General features: G+C 40.2%; 1 protein-coding gene across 1 annotated transcript in view; it reads right to left on the bottom strand.

Moving 5' to 3' along the window:
* rab2a (RAB2A, member RAS oncogene family) overlaps positions 1-18476 on the bottom strand; it is an 18588-nt gene extending 112 nt beyond the window's left edge. Inside the window, exons 1-8 of the mRNA XM_026373840.1 lie at positions 18259-18476; positions 12030-12101; positions 11545-11612; positions 8656-8738; positions 7871-7963; positions 7443-7554; positions 4296-4364; positions 1-1029 (exon numbers count right to left, since the gene is read on the bottom strand). The exon at positions 1-1029 is cut by the window's left edge and continues 112 nt beyond it. Of these exons, the coding sequence (XP_026229625.1) occupies positions 934-1029; positions 4296-4364; positions 7443-7554; positions 7871-7963; positions 8656-8738; positions 11545-11612; positions 12030-12101; positions 18259-18304 (639 nt within the window). The 5' untranslated portion in view covers positions 18305-18476 and the 3' untranslated portion in view covers positions 1-933. The remainder of the gene's footprint in view (positions 1030-4295; positions 4365-7442; positions 7555-7870; positions 7964-8655; positions 8739-11544; positions 11613-12029; positions 12102-18258) is intronic.
* Between the last annotated feature and the right edge of the window lie 278 nt (positions 18477-18754).

Raw genomic sequence — 18754 nt, 5'->3', positions numbered from 1 at the left:
TTTTCACAATTAACAGTTTGGTCTTTTATTCCCTCCCCAGACACTTTAAAACACTTTATGAGCCACAGCCAATTTGTAGTGTTCATTAAATACAAATCATCGGCAGGTTGACGAACAGGACAAGAAGACAGAGTGAGAACAAAACAGCATGGCTTAAAATAGGTAAAGGTAACACAGAATGATATAAGTTGCACATTGTTTTCTGAACAGAAAATACAGAGTGACTTGAATGCTTCCTACACCTTACAAAGTGACACACTGGAATACCTATATCATCTCCAAAGCACACAGGCACAGCACGAAAACCCATGTCAACATGTAGAAACATGTCCTTGTTCTGCGTCACCTTCTGTAAAAACATGTACAGATGTGTGTACAGACACAACATAGGGTAGTCAGAAGCTATATGTGTAATGTGTAACCATGATCCTGTCTATGTGGACAAAGTCAACTCAGTTACTAAAGATCTATGTGTTTCTTTAGGATTCCGAGGTACAGACATCTCAACGACATCCACATGAATTAAGATTTTTGAATAAAAGGATTAAAACCGGCTTCTTTTTTTTTTTTAACAAAAAAAGTGAAAACTTGAACTTTTTGTGCGTATGCATCTGCAGATGGAGCCAACTCTGTCCTTGTAAGACTGTAGGAAGTAGGCCGATTTATGACAGCGCAGCCCCTCGACGCAAAGGTATTGTCAAGAGGCTCAAGAAGAGGCGACATGGCCGAAAGAGAGCGAGAAAGACACAGAGAGGGAGGGATGTGTGGATGGATGAAAGAATAGAACAGAAAGTGAAAGAGAGGTTAACAAACTGTTAGTGATCCTGGGCAGGTCTGTAGAAATGCAAAGGAGAGACGGAGAGGGCGAGGAGGAGAAGGTTTGGGGCAGGAAGGGAGAAGGAGAAGGAGGAGGAGGTGGAGGGTCTTGGGGCTTCAGCAGCAGCCTCCTCCAGCCTGTTGGCCTCCCTGGCTACCAGGCAGTGTGGAGTTGGTGGTAGGGTGCTGGGGTCCGATCTTAATACCATTAGCCTGTGTTGAGCCACAAAGAAAAAGACAAAGAGTTAAAAGAAAAACACATTACAAAAGATAATAATAAAAATAAAGCTGCATATATGCAGAATGATGGCACTACTAGAGGGTTTTGGTGTCTCCTATACATATATCGACGAGGAACAGAGCAACTTCAAACCACTGACCCAGCAGTTCACAAACAACTGCTTAAGCCAGCAAGGAAGAAGATAACAAAATGCATACTCTACAACATCCCTCTTCGCTCACACGCTTGATGCTTCTTTTAAACATTCTGTTTTGTATAAAGTAGGGCTCAATAAAGGGCACACACTGAAGACCTATGCTCAGAGAATGCTGTAACCTGGTCACGGCATTCACAACGGCAAACTACTGAACATGAGCAAATGTAATCAGTTTAAGTAGAATCAATTAGCAGATGTACTGCTGACAAACAGCACACAATTCTGACAGTGCAGGTGGAGAGTACAAAGCAGATGAAGCTTTTAGTACAGTCATCTCCAAGCATTCTGGTCTGTCTGGGCTTCTTCATTCTTCTAGTTCTATTTTAGTTTGATTTGTATTTCTACATAAAGAGAATGTACTATAAATCACACCCTGCACATTTATCATCACAAGAAATTATTAAAATTAAGTGTAATCCCTGATTGGGGTGGGGGGTGGGGGTGGATGGGTGTGTCATTGCTTTCATGGTAAGATTAACCCTGCATGGCGCCTGCAGGGGCTCCTATTAGATCACATCATAGAGCGAGCAACAGGTGCTGCTGGGCTGCACAAAGGCAAAGGAAACACCTGCAGCACTCAAGGACATGAGGAGGAAAAAAGAAAAGCACATAAAAGAGGAGAAACAGAGGGAGAGGGAGCAGGTGGGTGGTAGAGAGACACCACTCTTTCATCTCTCCCTCTCCCTTCCCAAACCCTCCAACAGGACCCCATCGTCTGTCTCTGTGTAGTGAAGCGCTCTGCTCACTTTCCCTCTCTGTTTCATCATCTCTCACTCACTCTGTGGCTGTAACACACTCTCTCTTTCCCTCTGTATATATTTATGGCTCTCTCTCTATTTCTCAGTGTAACCCCCCCCCCACACACACACACACTCAGTAGCAGTAGCGCCTCTGGGAAACACTGTATGCCTTTAAATCACATTTATTGAGCTAAGGCTGTGCGTGTGTGAGTGTTTTCTCATAGTAGCTGCCAACATTTCTGGTGGGGTTTCCCTCTCTCTCACAGCCAGTCAGCTGATGTGGTTTGGCTGGGCGGCATGCCTCCACTCCATCTTACCGTTACTAATAACAAAAACACTCACTGGCTGAATAACAACAGTCCTGTCTAGTCGAACATTTGTACTTGCTGGCTGAAGACCGATAGCATGCGCATACTTATGTTTAGAAATGACACTGGCTCTCTGTATATACAAGCATGTTTGCTGGCGCACATGGCCCCTGTGTGCAGGCTCTAATTTTGGGTTGTATGCCGACCACAACGTAATTCATGTCATGTACCCACACGGACAGTGTACTTTGTGCTTAACAGGCTAAGTGTCTGGACCCTGCTGACTGGATAACTGTGTTTTTCTTGGGAGGATAACCACCTGAAAAGCAGATTGGCTCAATATGGGCTGCTGCTCTACTCAATACACTGTAAAATATTATTTTTTGGTTTCAACTTAAAAATATAACCAAGAGGCTGCATTAACATTTTGAGTCAAATCAAGTCAAGTCATTCTTCTACACCAACCAAAAGTTATCTTTATTCAATTTAATGGAACGTGTAGGTATTTTATTACAAATCTATGTCATTTTAATTGGTCTGCATGCAAACCTGTCTTCTTTTCTTCATTTAAATTCACTCATTAAACATTTCTGGTAGATCTGTAAACCTTAGGATCCATACAAATAACATTTCCTCCATGTGAATTATTGTCCGAATTAGCCTGTTTGTAAGAGTTCCGTCAGTTCAAAGACGTCAAGTTAAATGTCACAGTGGCATTGATAAATATTAAGAGAATGGGGGCGGGGATTAAATTTAATACTACCCACAACTTCATTTAACTTATACCAAAGACATGCAGTTTCCATTGTGTAGGTTTGTGAAGAGTTTTAACAATCAAACAATACTGGAAAGTCTATTAATATGCTAGTCTAATTATTATTATTATGATAATAACTTATACTTCATTAATCCCCTTAAGAAAATTCTTTGTCGACAGGCTGCACGCTCAAAGTACCAAGGGTTCAGTGTCTTGTCCAGGGAGACTTTGACATGTGGCCAGCAAAGTTATAGTAATGAAGGCAAGAAAGAGTATGTGAACCTTTTGGACTTTTATGGTTTTGTGCAATAATTTGCCATAAATTATCTTCATCTAACTCAAGAGTATTAACAAATATGATGTGCATAAAATAATAACACAAAAAAATTCTGATCTGAAAACCAAACTCACAGGTCACATTTACACAAATTTGACCTGTGAGTGAGGCAGAGCTGACTGGAGCTCAGACAACAAGAGAAAAAGCATACTAATTTAGGCTTCAATTGAAGTGAATGGAGATGGGGAGATAATTTACAGGTGTCCTGGAGTGTGTGTTGACAGTACATAGTTCATATATTCATAATACGTGGAATGTCTGCATTGAGTGTACACCAACATGTTCATGCAGACATAGGCATATCTAGAAAATGTTGTTTTTGTTCTGAGCTGGTATTTTTCAACCTGTCTCCTGAGTGGTTAAATCTGACAATGCAAGCTGTGTGTTTTTAGTGTGACTGAGAAAAATTTAGCATCTGGACCAGGTGCAGCACCTAAAATACAGCTGGTCTGGGGATAGCATTTGTGAGTAGTGATCAAACCACTCATTTATGTTTGTTCAGTTGTTTGACTGCAGAAACCAGAAAAGTGAGAACAGGAATTTTACCAGACGTTAGCTGTGATGCAAAGTGTTGTTGTTCACAGACCAACAAGAGACAACAGAGAATAGATTCACATTTTTGCTGAGAAGCTAACCACCTGGTTCACTGGATATAAGGAGTTACGAACTGGACAGATAGGTGGCTTACTGACTGACTACCTGTTTTCTTACAGAATGACTGAGACCCTGTGGGATGTGTGGAATTTATGAGCTGGCAGGAAGCAAAGAGAGAGAGGGAGGAAAGAGAGCAAACCACAAACACACACACACACAGCTGGAAAGCACACAGAGGAGACAGAAAACAAAGAAGGCAGTCTACAAAAAGAGTGAAAAAGGAGACGTTGGAAGAGTGTATCTCACCTCATTGTTGATATCAAACACTCCCTCCTGGATCTTTTCATAGATCTCCTTAGCTGTGTTGATGAAAGCCTGAGAGACACAGGAAGGGAGAAAGCAGAGAGAAGAAGAAAGGATTCAATTCATATTTGTATTAATCCTGTAAAAGAAGCCACGCATCATTATAAGATGAGGTTTTTACTTTTTTTGTCACAATAATGGCTGCGAGTGTAAAATCACTTTCATACACGTATGTCAAAAGATGGTGAAAAGGTAAGGCCTTCCACATTTAACAGGTTGGATGCTGAGCAGCTTTGCATTCACAAGTTATGTTAATGCAAAACCACACATGACAAACAAACCATTACCAAACATGGATATCAACGAACAGGTGTGTGGTAATTTGTCAGTAGTGTGGTAGCATTTATATGGGATTTCAAAACTTCTCACTGGCCTTTAGACATACCATACTTAGAATATAGAACACCACAAAATAACAACGTCACTATGACAAAAATAGAGATGAGGACCATTCATTTGCAAACTGAGGGAAATAGAAAACAATGGTTGCCCTGGAAGCTAGCAAAACATACTACAGCACTTTTGGAAAAATGCTTCTCCATGTTCATTCAAGACAGGATGTGGTTAGTCTACCCTACCTTAGCGTAAACTGTTACTATTACTTGGTGAGCAACAGCAAAAACTTCTTCAAACTAGACTAGACTATCTAATATTCAAGTAAACATTTTTTTAATTATTTCAAAACTAGCTGATTAATTGGTAACAGGTAAGAGTTTCATGATTGGGTATAAAAGGAGCAGCAGCACAGCATAGGCTCATTCTTTGCAAGCAAAGATGGCTTGTGGCTCAAACAGAGAATCAGAATATTTCTCAACACAAAGTTGAAAACATTCGGGGACTGTGGGGAGATCTCAGTGAGTAAAGGCCAAGGGCAGAAACCATTGTGTAATGTGTATGACCTTAGAGCGCTCAGACAGCACTGCATGATAATAATGCTACCGTGACAAATACAACAACGTGGTCTCAGTACAATACTTTGAAACCCTAACCTTGAACATAGACACTTAAGATAGAGCGCTGCTGAATCTAGAAATCCAACCTGAAGCTCTATTTTGTGAGGAGAAAGCCAAACATTCATTTTGTGCAGAAATGCTGCCAGATTGTCTGGGCTCAAACTCATGTCAGATAGAATGAAAGAGGAAAATGTTTTCTGTGATGAAGCTACTCCACACAGCTTGTTATCGGGGAAAAATGGATGTTGGGGTCTCCATGCCAAAGACGGAAACAATGATCCAGTCTGATATCAGTGGAAGGTGCAAAAGAGACATATGGGGCCATCAAGGTTAATGTCTTTTACTAGGAAATCAGTGGATAATTCAGCAGGACAATTATCCGGCATTCTGTCTAAGCTACAACAGTGTGGCTTCTTAGACACAGAGTACGTGTGCTTGACTGCCCTAAAAGAAGAGGTGATGCAACATAGTGGTTAACATGACTCTGTCCTAATGTTGTGGAAGATTATTAAGTATCAAATATGTTAGTATAAAATGGAATTAAGGTCCCTGGGCACTCAGCCTACAACTATGATACCAATGCATCCGTCTGAGTTTGTGCTGATAATGGTCTAAACTAGAGAGCTACATACACTTCAGTCAATAGAACAATGAAAACAGCACAACGCCTCCACACACAACTCGGTGTGGTCTTTAAGTAGAGCTGTTTTGAACTGAATATATATCCTGAACTCTTATCTGACACTCTGTCGGAAATAGACTCAGCAGCCCAAGGGTGCTTCCTGGTGAGCTCCTGTCCTCTTTCTTTTCTTTAACATCACTGCATCACTTTTTCCCCTCACACCTCCCAACACTCCTTTCTTGTGTGTTAATTGCAATATTCAGATGGTTTTTAAAGTTACATCTACACACACACAGACGTGTGTAGATGTTAATGATAAAAAAAAATGGTTGAAAATTAAATTAGGAAACTTAGGAGATACACATGCAAAGAGGATGAAAAAAGAAAAGATCTAGAGGAGAGAAAGAAAGAAAAAAAATTAATAGACACCAAGAAGTGGATCTCAAGGAAGGAAGGATGAGGAGATGAATCTTTCAGGAATATATATCCCTCAATCTCTCCCAGGACCATACCATTAGCTCTGGTGTCCACCCCCAGACCCTGACAACAAACCCTGAACACCGATTGGCTGCTGGATGTCGCTGAGGGGAGGCGGGGAGGAGGTTATGAATATGTATGAACTATAACTGGTTGATATACCGCTGAGGAGAGAAAGAGAGATGATATAGAAGAGGGAGGGGGAGGAAGCAAATGATAAAATAGATGGAAGAAGGAAGGAAGATGAGGAAGAGAAAGAACAGGAGGACATGGGAGGAGGAATGGGAGGAAGAAATGGATGAAAAGTGGGAGAGGAGGATGATGCAGGGTGGGAGGGAGATAGGTAAAGAGCAAATGATGGACGCTAAGGGATTAGGAGGGATGGAGAGAGGAGGGATGAAGGGAAAGGAGGAGAGGAGCAGTGTCAGGAGAATTGTGATGACACTAATGAGACAAATTAATCATACCACACACACACACACACACACACACACACACACACACACACACACACACTTTAACCCCAGATGGAGCTCTACTCAGGAGTGAGTGAGTGTGCAGACACATGATACACACGAGGCAAGAGAGGGTAGGACAAAAAAAATCAATGTAAACACACAGGCACGGGTTTGTACTTCTATCACTGCGAGGACCTTTACCTTGATTAACGCCTAACAAAAGTCTGGAACCTCATTATGGTCCTCACAAAGATGACTATACAAGCACAAACACACACACATACACACTATTTATGTGAGTGGATAAGTGAGAAAGGGGCCTCAGAGGACAACGCTATGCAGTCATTACACACAACACCACCAAGGGTGTGTCTCTGTGAGGGGCTGCCCTGTGTGCTCACTGTGCTTCATGATGCTAATGTGAGGCTGGCAAAGTGAGGGCGGTGAGCTGTGAAGCTACAGGTGCTTCGTCATGTCAGCAAAAGGTTTGCTCCGAGTGTGATATATTGTATCATTCATTGCAACTCACAAATACAGTGCGCATCCCAAAAAAAGTCACACACAAGTGTATATGTGTTACCTCTTCTACGTTAGAGGCAGTCTTGGCTGAGGTCTCCATGAATATGAGCCCGTGTTCTCTGGCAAATGCTTCACCTTCTTCTTTCTTCACCTCTCTCCTTGACTCCAAATCACTAAAAACACACAGATACAGATTGAAGTCACACACTCACATTTTCAGGATAGAACTGGTACAATGTACAGTACTACAATGATGCTTGGAGCTCTGCCGCTGACTAACAACTCCATGTAAGAAGAACGTCGATACAAATTTTATGAAACAACGCGTACCTAGAACTTAAGAACAAATCTGTTGGTATAATTTCTAATTTAGGCTTTCTGCTCTTAAACACCACCAACAGCTGACACACCTTGCTGATGGTCCAGTCCTACACATAACAGGCTGCAATGATCACTCTGTAATGCCTCTTGCACCATAAATGATCTTACCTCTTGTTGCCAATGAGCATGATAACCATATTGGAGTTTGAATGCTGACGAGCATCCTCTAACCAAGTCGTCAAGTGGTTGAAGGTGTCCCTTCTGTTGAAACAGACAGATTTCTGGTTTCACTCTGACAGCACTGACAAAACTGAAACGTCACATATAACCACTTGTTGAGTCTCTCATTGATGTCTTTCTCTCTCACTCACACACACACACACACACACACACACACGCGCACAGATTTTATTTTCACTTGTAAAATGGAGAATGATGTGGTTGTTACTTCCTCTTGCAATGTTTACAACTGTTTATATGAACTTGCCTTCCTCTGTAGATTTGAACAGAATGTCTCACTTCTGTATGCCGCCTTCGACAAATTATGGTTCTAACTTTTGCTTTTATTAGAGTCACCAGTGAAGTGATTACAGAATTAAATGAAGCCTGACGTGAGGAAAAGCATGCAAAAGAAACCCCAAGCCAGATTCAGCCAGGGGATGTTGTGGTTTTATGGTAGCACCTTCACCATCTAGTCCATTTGGGCATCTCAACAGTGTTGATAATCTCAAATAATGATAATAATCAGTGCTGCTGGATTGTGACTCTAAGCACAGAATATGTATTAACATCACAGTATGTTGTCAACTTACAAGCATGACTTTTCTATGATGAGAAAGGAATCTAGTAATCTGACAAGTTGAACTGGGGGTATCTAAAGTTTTTGTCAGCACACAGTATTATCAATATACAGGGTATCCTACTTCACACAAGCCAAGCTTTATAGATGTTACCTTGTGATGTCATAGACTAGCAGTGCTCCTGCAGCTCCTCTGTAGTAAGATCTGGTGATGGACCGGAACGATTCCTGACCAGCCTGCAGAAACACATACATATATTAATAAACAATAATTGAAAATTCAATAATTAAAATGGCAACAGACAACTGGTCAACAAGCTGATGATTTCTAACAGCCTGAGGTCCTGCTCTACCGGCTTTACCTCGGATGCTCTTGCAGACCTACAGCACACTTTGTCCCCCAGTTATCAGTGAGGCCAGTCTAGCCTTGCTCATTTTTTAATACCACTCCCGATTCTCAAACAGATTCCAGCTCCTGGTTTTCAGTGAGCTGATGAGTGGACAGGACAGAGCACAGCTTGTAATTGGATACAATGAACAGTTCTTTCTTTCTCTCTCGGTCTGTCACAATTCCTTTCTTTGCCTCTGCTCATGTGTCTATCCTCCCAGATTCCCTATTTATGAAACACACAGAATGTCACATTAGGTTTGGTGCTATATGGGTTAAACCTGTAAACTCCAACTTCCCAGGTCAGCCTATATTCACTCCCTCTTCCATTATTACCCTTGCATTGTGTCATCTCATCTGGGCTGTCTCGTCTTTGCATCACTCATCTTTTTATTCTTCCTCTATGAATCCCCGGGCCTACCCTCTTTCCATCAACCCTTTCACCACGTACTGTTCCTACTACCCCCTGCCACGTCTATTCATTCTTCGTCTCTGTTCGACGTACAGTTAACAATGTGTCTATGTTTTGCACAGGCCAGAGTAGAAAATAAAACTGCACTCTATCCGAGCAGCTGCAGCCATGCACTCCCCTAACCTCAGCTGAAAAACCAGACAGTCAGTAAGTCAGTTAGACAGGCAGGCAGGAACACAGTCTGTCGTTTAATCATTCAGCAAGGCAGAGGACCAGGCTGCCAGTTCGTCACCCAGGAACACACTCTGTTGGTCAATGGAACAGTCAGTCAGCAGCTCAGCAGGCAGTCAACCAGCCAGTAATGCTATTAGTGAATAAATGATAAATAAGGGTGAAAGAGAGGGAACACTCTGTCTGTCTGCCATCTGGTATATGCTTGTATGAGCGCGCACAAACGTCATTTGCAGCCTTCACAATGATCTAATTGGTTTCCGTAGCCATTTGGTGGTGGTGGTGTATCTCAAGTTCAGTGAGCTAACAATAGTCATTGCTGGTTCTCACTTTAAACCTTAACAATCTAATGTTTCATATCTGCACAAAGATACAAGGCGGAGATGATCATCTAGCTGATAGGATAAAAAACGTGCAGTGGTTGGAGTTTGAGAGGTTGGAGTGACATCACTGTTTTGGACTTCATGGCTTCTCTAATGTAGCATTTTTACTAGAGCATTGGCTCCATCTGCTGATCATCTAGTTCACTGCATGTGCAGGACACCTTTGAAGAGATGCTTTGTCCTTAGGATAAACTTATCCCATCACAGTATTTTCCATATTCCTCAGATTACCTTTATGGGAAATGTCATAAGGCCTATGACTGGCTTGATGAATGTGGAGATAAACATCTCCTAAAATGAAGGTAGGGAAAATGCTAAAGCTTTAGACTGACAGCTTTAATTTAAAGGTATGCTCAAAAATATTGTATAAACCAAGAAGGAACCACAATAATTTTTACACGCAGCTTCCTAAATTTGCAGGAATATTTTGAATATTGTTGTTGATTTACCCTCTGCCAAATCTAAAAAATTGGCTTATCCTGTGGTCAGGTCCTGCAGTGGCTCATGGTCCGTATGTAGATTTAGCACAGGGTTTTATGCTGGATTCCCGTGCTTTCTGCTGTAGAGACCAGAATGCAGACTGCCTGTTCAACCTCAGTAGCTGGGGTTGTTTTGGGGGTTCATTTTGCCCAGGGACATTTTGATTTACGGAAGAATCAGTTGCAAACCGACCCTAGGGTTGATGGTCCCTGGTTGATTTAAGAGGTAAACAGATAAAATGGCTGCTGTTGCACCTGTATTTAGTTAATTGTCAGAGCAAAAACATTAGGTGCGACCAAATTAACTATTTGGTTCATTCCTAAAAAGAAAGAACACACTGGTGAGCTCAGGAACATTAAAAGGCCCAGAAGACCATTAAAAACAACTGTGGCAGCTGACAGATTAATCATTCCCCTAGTAGGCCAGATCATAAACTCTCTCCAGCAGGAGATATTTGTCTCAAAGTCAACAATTACGGCAAGACTTCACCAAAGTAACTACAGAGGGTTTGCCATTAGATGTAAACATTCCATCCTATAAATAGATGAGACAAAAATCTACTTCCACTAAACAATTATGAGACGGGCAGGAACTGCTCATGTCTTGGGGAAGACAAGCTCGTTTGTGAAAAGGCCAGAGAAACTCGTAACCTAGTATTTATTGATAATGAGGATCAATTCTGTGTTTAGGGCTACATCATCTTCTCAATTTTGCTAAAATGCTGCAAAACATATTGGATCGGATTTGAATCTGAGCATGGATTTTACCTGCTGAAAGTGGGAGCATCACCTAGAAAGAAACCCAGCATCTATTGACGTCTTTGGGCTTCAGACTTCAGGCAGATTCCTTTGTAGTCACTGACTACAAGGCATTTACAGTTGTTAGTATTAATTCTAGCATGTCCAGTTACTTTTGAGGCACTGGGGGAGCGTACATTAAAATGACTGTAATTCCTGTAAAGTTCAGAATGTATTTTATGACAAAAGCCTTAAATTAAAGCAGGCAGTCGACACTTTAAGCAGAGTACTGCAGGATTTTTACATCATCATATCAAGTCTGCGAATGCATTAATGTGATGAATTGACTTTTTGTATTACTTTTAATTTGTCTAATTTGAAAAATAAAGCAGAAACAACAATGGTAAATTACCGTATCCCAGATCTGCAGTTTAATCTGTTTGCCATCTATAGTGATCATCCTTGCTCCGAATTCCACACCTTGACAAACAAAAAACATAAAGTTAGAGAATGATCTTCCAACCGCCGGAATAATAAAGCACTGTCAAATAATTAATCTAACAAAGTTTTTTTGAGATTTTTACTGTTTTCACATATAATTTAAAAATTGTAGGACAGTCGTCTTTGTACTTTTTATGAAGTAATTCTCAGATTTTATTGTCTAGAATCGGTACACCAAGTTAAATCTGCACAATACAACCATGTCAAACTGGACTGCTCATCTGAAACACTGATTTTTCGTTGCAATAATGGTTTACAGTTGTGGAAACATTCACTACAGCTAATTTCCTTTAACTCTACTGATCTTATACTGCAGGTATACACTAACTGTATCTAAAATCTGAAAAGTAATTAAAATATATACATTTCCTGGTGTTACAGGATGTTTACTCTTACCAATGGTGAGATCGTGAACTGGCTGAAACCTCTTGTCTGTGAACTGTAGTAATAGACATGACTTCCCAACTCCTGAAAAACAAACACATTAAAGAGTGTCAAGTCCATCCAGGCTGGAACACTGAGTATAGAGCCACACACACATAAGCGTGAATATGTTGCAGATTAATTTTCAAAGGTGTCAAACAAAGCCCCAACCGTATCAACATAATGACAAACACAATTACAAACTCACACACAGCACACAGAGACAATAGGAAAAACAATCAGTTACAAATGTACAACATTCACAATTAGATTAAAAAGCTAGTTGGTAAATATAAGAATATTAAACTCATCGTCTAGTTCGAACAGCCTTAGCAGGGAGCTTCCTCACCATCTCTCCAACCTAGCTTGAGTCAGCTTTGTTAACTTGACCGCAAAGTGTTAGCGAACCAACTGACCAGCTGGCTTCTTTTGGTGCCTTATGCCAATGTTGTTTTTTCCAAAAGCCACTGGTGAATCTGCTCAATAATAATCACTATTTTCCATACAACTTCAGCTCTGAATGTTGCAGGGCCAAAAATACTCACAGGGACTAAGTTTATAGCCTTTCCATGTGGCATTGAGATTAATTTCTTGACCTTTACTCGATTTAGCAATTCAGCTTAAAAACACTGAGGAACATCATCAGACTTCAATCAATCCTGGCAAATTTAATTATAACAACAACAACAACATTATGTTTTTGCAGGCATTGTCATTATTACCATTAAAATTAACTATGCTGTGACTTTATTAAATAATAAACATGAGATGGAAAATCTATTGTCTTTGTTTTGTACAGACCTCACTGGGTGGGTGGAGCTAAATGAACAAAAACTAACAAGCCACCATTCTGATCATTGTAATATTATTACTTTTTTGTTAGCAATCATTTTCCAGGTTATACTTCTCAAGTATGAGAATTTGCCATTATCCTTTGTGTCTCTGTGGTAAATGGGATATTCAGTGTTTTTACTATTTTTCTAGGTTTGATTGATTATAAAAAAAACAACTTAAATCCATAATTAGTTGTAGCCAAAGTAAAATAGATTTTTTAAGACATAACATTTGAAAATAGTTCCTCGGCTAACTCACTAGCTTCATGTTAGCTTTCCCTTCTCGTTTGAAATGAAGACCAGAGTGCTTCAGCTATGACCTACAGCAGATATGGCAGCAAACAGTAACTAAGTTAATGTACATATGGGTGTGTGTACAGGGTTGTAAAAAGAGTATAGAAGCTAGAAATCTGAACCTATTCTTTAATAAACCATACAAGAACAAAGATGTCATCAACAAACAGGAAGAGCTGAAAGAAAATAAATTAGCCAGTAAATTTTAAAATTTAAATTTACCAATCAATTTGGTAAATTTAAATTTATTGATAATCAATGCTACTGAAAGTCCTGTGTTCATCCCTAAGACTATTTAACGTACCGAGATCATTGGTGTTTGGTGTGTATTTTAATTTTAATTTAATTGTCGTGTAAGTTAAAGATGTTCTTCTGTTCTTCTATACTGTTGTACTATGTAATGTCACCTTGCTGCTTCAGACAAAGAATTTCCCCATCATGGGATAAATAAAGAGTGTGTGTGTGAGGAATCCTCCTGGTGTCAGTTAGTAATGGTGTGCAAAAGAAAAAGGCTAATGAGATTGCTAAAAAGAGAAAGACTCAAGAAGGGGACATTGAGCCACATGGTCTTCTGGCTAGATGGTTTCCAAGGGGTACAATGGTGGATGAGCAGGAGGACAATAAAGCATCTTAGAATGCATTTACAATAAGGGATCCAACAACCCCAATAATTTGCACTGCAACAGTGTAAACACAGAGGAACTACTGTACAGTGGTGTGTAAAAGAAAAACGAAAACACTTGATTGCAGTTGTTGCTGCTAAGGGTGGCCCAACCAGTTATTAGGTTTAGGGGGCAAACACTTTTTCACACAGGGCAATGTAGTTTTTAATTTATTTTTACCCTTAATAATAAAAACCTTAATTTAAAAACTGCATGATGTGTTTACTTGTGTTATCTTTGACTAATGATTAAATTTGTTTGATGATGAGACAAACATGCAAAAAAATAAGAAATCAGTAAGGGGGCAAACTCTTCTTCACACCACTGTATATGTGGTGAGTTGAGACTACCCAAACAAAAACCTTAAAACAATGAGATGCAAATAATGTCACTGTTTATAATTCAATGGGAATCTGGATCCTTCTTTTTGTGAATTATGGCTTTAGTTGATCAGCTTAACCAAGTAAAAGGCATTGTTGTTGTTATTCAAAATTAGCTGGATCATTAGATACCCAAATACCTATTCCATGTACTTCTAGAAAAGGATCAGTCTGGAAAGTAAATAACACATTCTTATAAAAAGAATCAGCAATCAATAAGAATATAACTGATGGTTTTAGTTAATTAAGTTAATCACCTACATAGGTTGTGCTGCAGTGATGGTGCTCTGACCATGAACAGTAGAAATAAGAAGCTCAGCAAGGTCACCAAAATGGCACTGCAATGTCCTTGAACAGAAACTACCACTGAGATCAATAGCTCGTGTACTGCGGATGCCAAAATGACAGTCATCCTGTGGCCAAGACGAGCAGACTCGAGACCCGTGGTACCTGAACTTCCAGTCTTAAAATACATCTCTGTGGGGTTTCCTGCAGTCTAGTTGTGTGTTGTTTACTGGCCGTGCAATAATTAAAGGGTCCTGTATGAGTCCAGTTGAGGACCTCTGTTTGACAATGTTTGCCTTGTTTAAACAGTAAGACAACTCTAAAACAACAAGGTTTAATATGTTAGTGGGAATAGCACTTTGCCTGTGAGGCGGGTCACTCAGTTGATGTGTGGAAGGTTGGTCACACAAGTTGTTACTAGCATAATAAGCTCAGCTAACAATATAAAACTACTCGCAGTAATCATTAAGAGACTAATTAATATTCTATTCTTGGTAGGACAAGTACAAATGCTATCCTGACTTGAATAAACTTGCTTATGTTTTCTCATGCTGTACTAAATAGTAAAATATTTATTTTAATTAAGTTGTTTTCATCAAAAAATTCCCAAAGACAATATCCCCCCCCCCCCCAAGACCCCCCCACCAAGAGGAACTAAAGGCATGTCTGTGTTTCTCCTAGTTACCAGTGATCCACCTTCATTTAATAATAATAATAATAATAATAAAAAAGGTTCAAGAAGTGGAAAGTCTTTGGATATGTGCAGACCTACATACAGGATTTCATGGAACAGATTTATTTTTGGAGGCTATAATTTTCTGTTCATCAGTCTTTCTGCCAAAGAGATCTGTGGTTAGGTTGGCTGGAGGCCACTAACTAAAGACTAAATCTAAAATTAAACAGCATACACATTTCTTTTCTATTGACCATTAGATTTGAATAATTAAAAAGATGTCTGTCTGCACTTTCTCTTCATGTTCTTGCACTGTTTGCTCTAGGTTGCACTTTATGTGGCTAGGACAACTTAGCAGTCCTCAGCTCCATGTTCTGTCTTGTTACTGTCATATGTAGCACCACGGTTCTGGAAAAACGTTGTCAATACGTTGACAATAAAGCTTCTTGACTTGACTAATTAATCAAATCAAATAGTTAGTCCATTCCCTGATTGGCCTTGACCACAGAATGTATCCTCACATCACAGTAGCATTCAGCAAACTCTGCATGGAGAGCATGCTGGACAACTTACAAACCAAAACCCCCATCTTTGTAACATATCACCACTGAAGGGACAACTGTTACCATGGTGCAGCTAAGTGTCGGACTATGACCTAGAGGGCAATGGCTGGGAAAGCTGGCTATTAGAGCGGGTTTCTGTAATAAAGCCACTCAGCTGGACCACTGTGAAGACCAGAGGTTTCTCAGAACAAGTATATGTATCTTATAAAATGGGGATTTAAAATTAAGTCTCTTGTGGCTTAACAGGGAAATTATCAAGGTACGACAGAGATGTGCAATTGAGATTACAGTGTATCCACAAACTGTGGCTAAATTCTGGAAGGCAGAAATGACAAATTGGATTACAGATCATGTTAATTTGGTGGCTTCAATGAGGTAAAAGGTGTGAGAAAATGAGTTTTGAGGGGCTACAGATCTGGACTGATCTTGCAAAAAGACTTGAGCCTGTTGTTAATGTCATTGGAGAATGATACAAATCTGACAGATTACACCCAGGTTTTAAATAATCTAGTAACATTTTGCTGAATAAAGGCAATGAAGTGAGGCAGCAATGTCACACACACACTGTTTGAAAAACTGGCTGTAATCAGTGTATGATGCTGGGATCGACCATGTCTGCCATTTAAGACAGCACAAAACCACAGCTGATCTGCAGTAGATGCGGCTCCCTGGTGGTTCCGCAGGTCTTACGCTGAGGTGGCTGTCAGAACTAACAGAGCATCCTGCATATCCTCACTGTCCAATGTGTAATCTGTTGATTATCTTGATAATTTTTGGCCTTCCAGAATGCCAATAATAACAAAAAATAAAGCTTCATTGGTGGAAGCCTCAAAGATTAGGTTCTGTAAGACCCTGTAGTCACCATTTTATGGATTACACTATGTCTAATTAGATAATTAGTCCAGTGTTTAACAGAACCTGATGGACTGTTTGTTCGGGCTTGGATCATGCACAGTATAAAGGACAGACTGTATTTACTCAACAGTCTTTTCCACCTAATATGTCTTCCTAATTAGATTTAGGTATTCCTAGGTTACATAATTTTTTAAAGCTTCAACATTTGCTTGTGATCATTCAGATATAAATTATATACAAACTCAAAAGTCTCACTCTAACCCTGGCTTAGGGTTAGAGTTAAACCTGTTTTCCTATTCTGATCAACAGCTGTATGCCCACGATAGCGGTCTGTCTTTCCTTTCTTCAGATTTTTTCCATTCCATTCTGAAACATGTTATGTTGTGGACATGAAAACCAGCTTGTTAATGCAAAGATTATTTGACTTCTCGTGTTTTGCTGGTGATCCTTGAACCCCCCCAACCCCTCATGATTTCTAGGACATGCTGCTAGAAATAAACCACAGCCAACAAAGTATGAACGTGTTGCACAACAACACTGTAGTAAACATGAAAGCTAAAGCCCACCACAACATCTTCTAATATAAATGAACACATATGCATATTATAAATATGTATACAAACAGGTTCAGGGGCTTCCATAACATACTCAAATTTATTTTTTTAGTCTACTTTTCTCACTATGTAAAAAAACTGCATGTTAACTTTAATGATATTTCGATTGATGCCTTCTTTCTTGGAAACACCGGTTTGGGTCGTGGTTGTATTTCTGAGTCACGTCTGTGAATTTGCTCCGTTAATTAATTGATCCTAACACATCAGTTGACTCCTGGTAACCCCGTTTTTATCTGCCATTTGCGCTACATGATTATAATAAAGCAGCATTTGAAAACAACATGCTGCCTGTCTGTAAGCTAACATCAGGCCAGCTAGCTAACAGTAAACAGATGACAACATTAACTACTGTTCCACTGGTTCTCCAGATAGTATCCTATACCCCGAAGAAAGAGACAGCAATCGTGTAAAAAATTAGATTACAGAAAAGCCAACAGGCAGTTCAATATCTGCAACAGAAACCCGGTCAGGTGTAACAACTGCTCTACGCCATTTCAGGGAATATTGAAGCCTGACGTTTTAGCTTGACGATCTGGCCTTCTCAGGCGGGACGCTTAACTATAAACTGTGCTGTACTGTGATCTAGTAGTTCACAACAAAAACTAATTAATGTTGTGACTATTTGTCACATGTATCAAGCTCTAATGGACCACTGATTTGCAGCTGTCGATCTGCTGAGTGATAGGAAAACAGAAAATGCTAGCTAGGCAGTTAACGCTAGCTGAGCTTGCTAGCTGTGGCACCCCCACCCTCGATGCAAACGGACAAAAGGCCCAACATATATCTGCTGCTGTCAACTGCTATGTCAGAGTACTAGAGCAAAAGCTTGTGTCGGTGTGTCTGTGTATAATTTTCGGCCACTGTCAGTGCAGTTTAAGAACTATCCAAATGTCTTCATGTTGTGGATTTGGAACTGTCATCCCACCTCTTGCGTCTCTGCTTTTACCACGTCATTGGACCATCCAACACTGCGGAAATACACCGCTCCTAGCTAACAGCTAACCGTTAGCTGAATGCTAACTGGCAAGCTAGCTGCGGCTTACCCGTGTCGCCGATGATGATGTATTTGAAGAGGTACGCGTACGCCATGGCCTCTGGTTTGTGCAGTCAGTTGTCTCGACCGTTACACCTTCGTTATACCGACAGAAAACCGTGTGAAAAAGTAGCTGACAGCCTTTTAGCCTGTTTTTCTCTGTCGGTGCTCAGGAAGGAACAATAAACAGCCAGAGCCTCAGCACTACGTCACACGATCCGCCCTCACGACCCGCCCTCGCCACGCTACAGTATGATGTGTTCAGAGTCCACTCGGAAACCTTACTATGTGGTGTGGCACTTTTCACACACAGACCAATACTGTATTACGTCATTTTATTGACAACCAGCAAATGTGCTATTGAATTGAAGAGTCATGAGCATGATGATCACCAAACCTCAAATCTAAGGAACTGCTCATGGGCTTCATGAAATTGTCTCTTCTGGGTTGTGTGGTCCCATTGAGCCAGCAGGAAAACATTAAAATAAAATGTGTTATGGCAGCAG

The sequence above is a fragment of the Anabas testudineus genome, chromosome 17, assembly GCF_900324465.2.
Source record: "Anabas testudineus chromosome 17, fAnaTes1.2, whole genome shotgun sequence".
Lineage (NCBI taxonomy): Eukaryota > Metazoa > Chordata > Actinopteri > Anabantiformes > Anabantidae > Anabas > Anabas testudineus.
The sequence above is the reverse complement of the archived record's forward strand: the minus strand, read 5'-3'. Positions and strand labels throughout refer to the sequence as shown.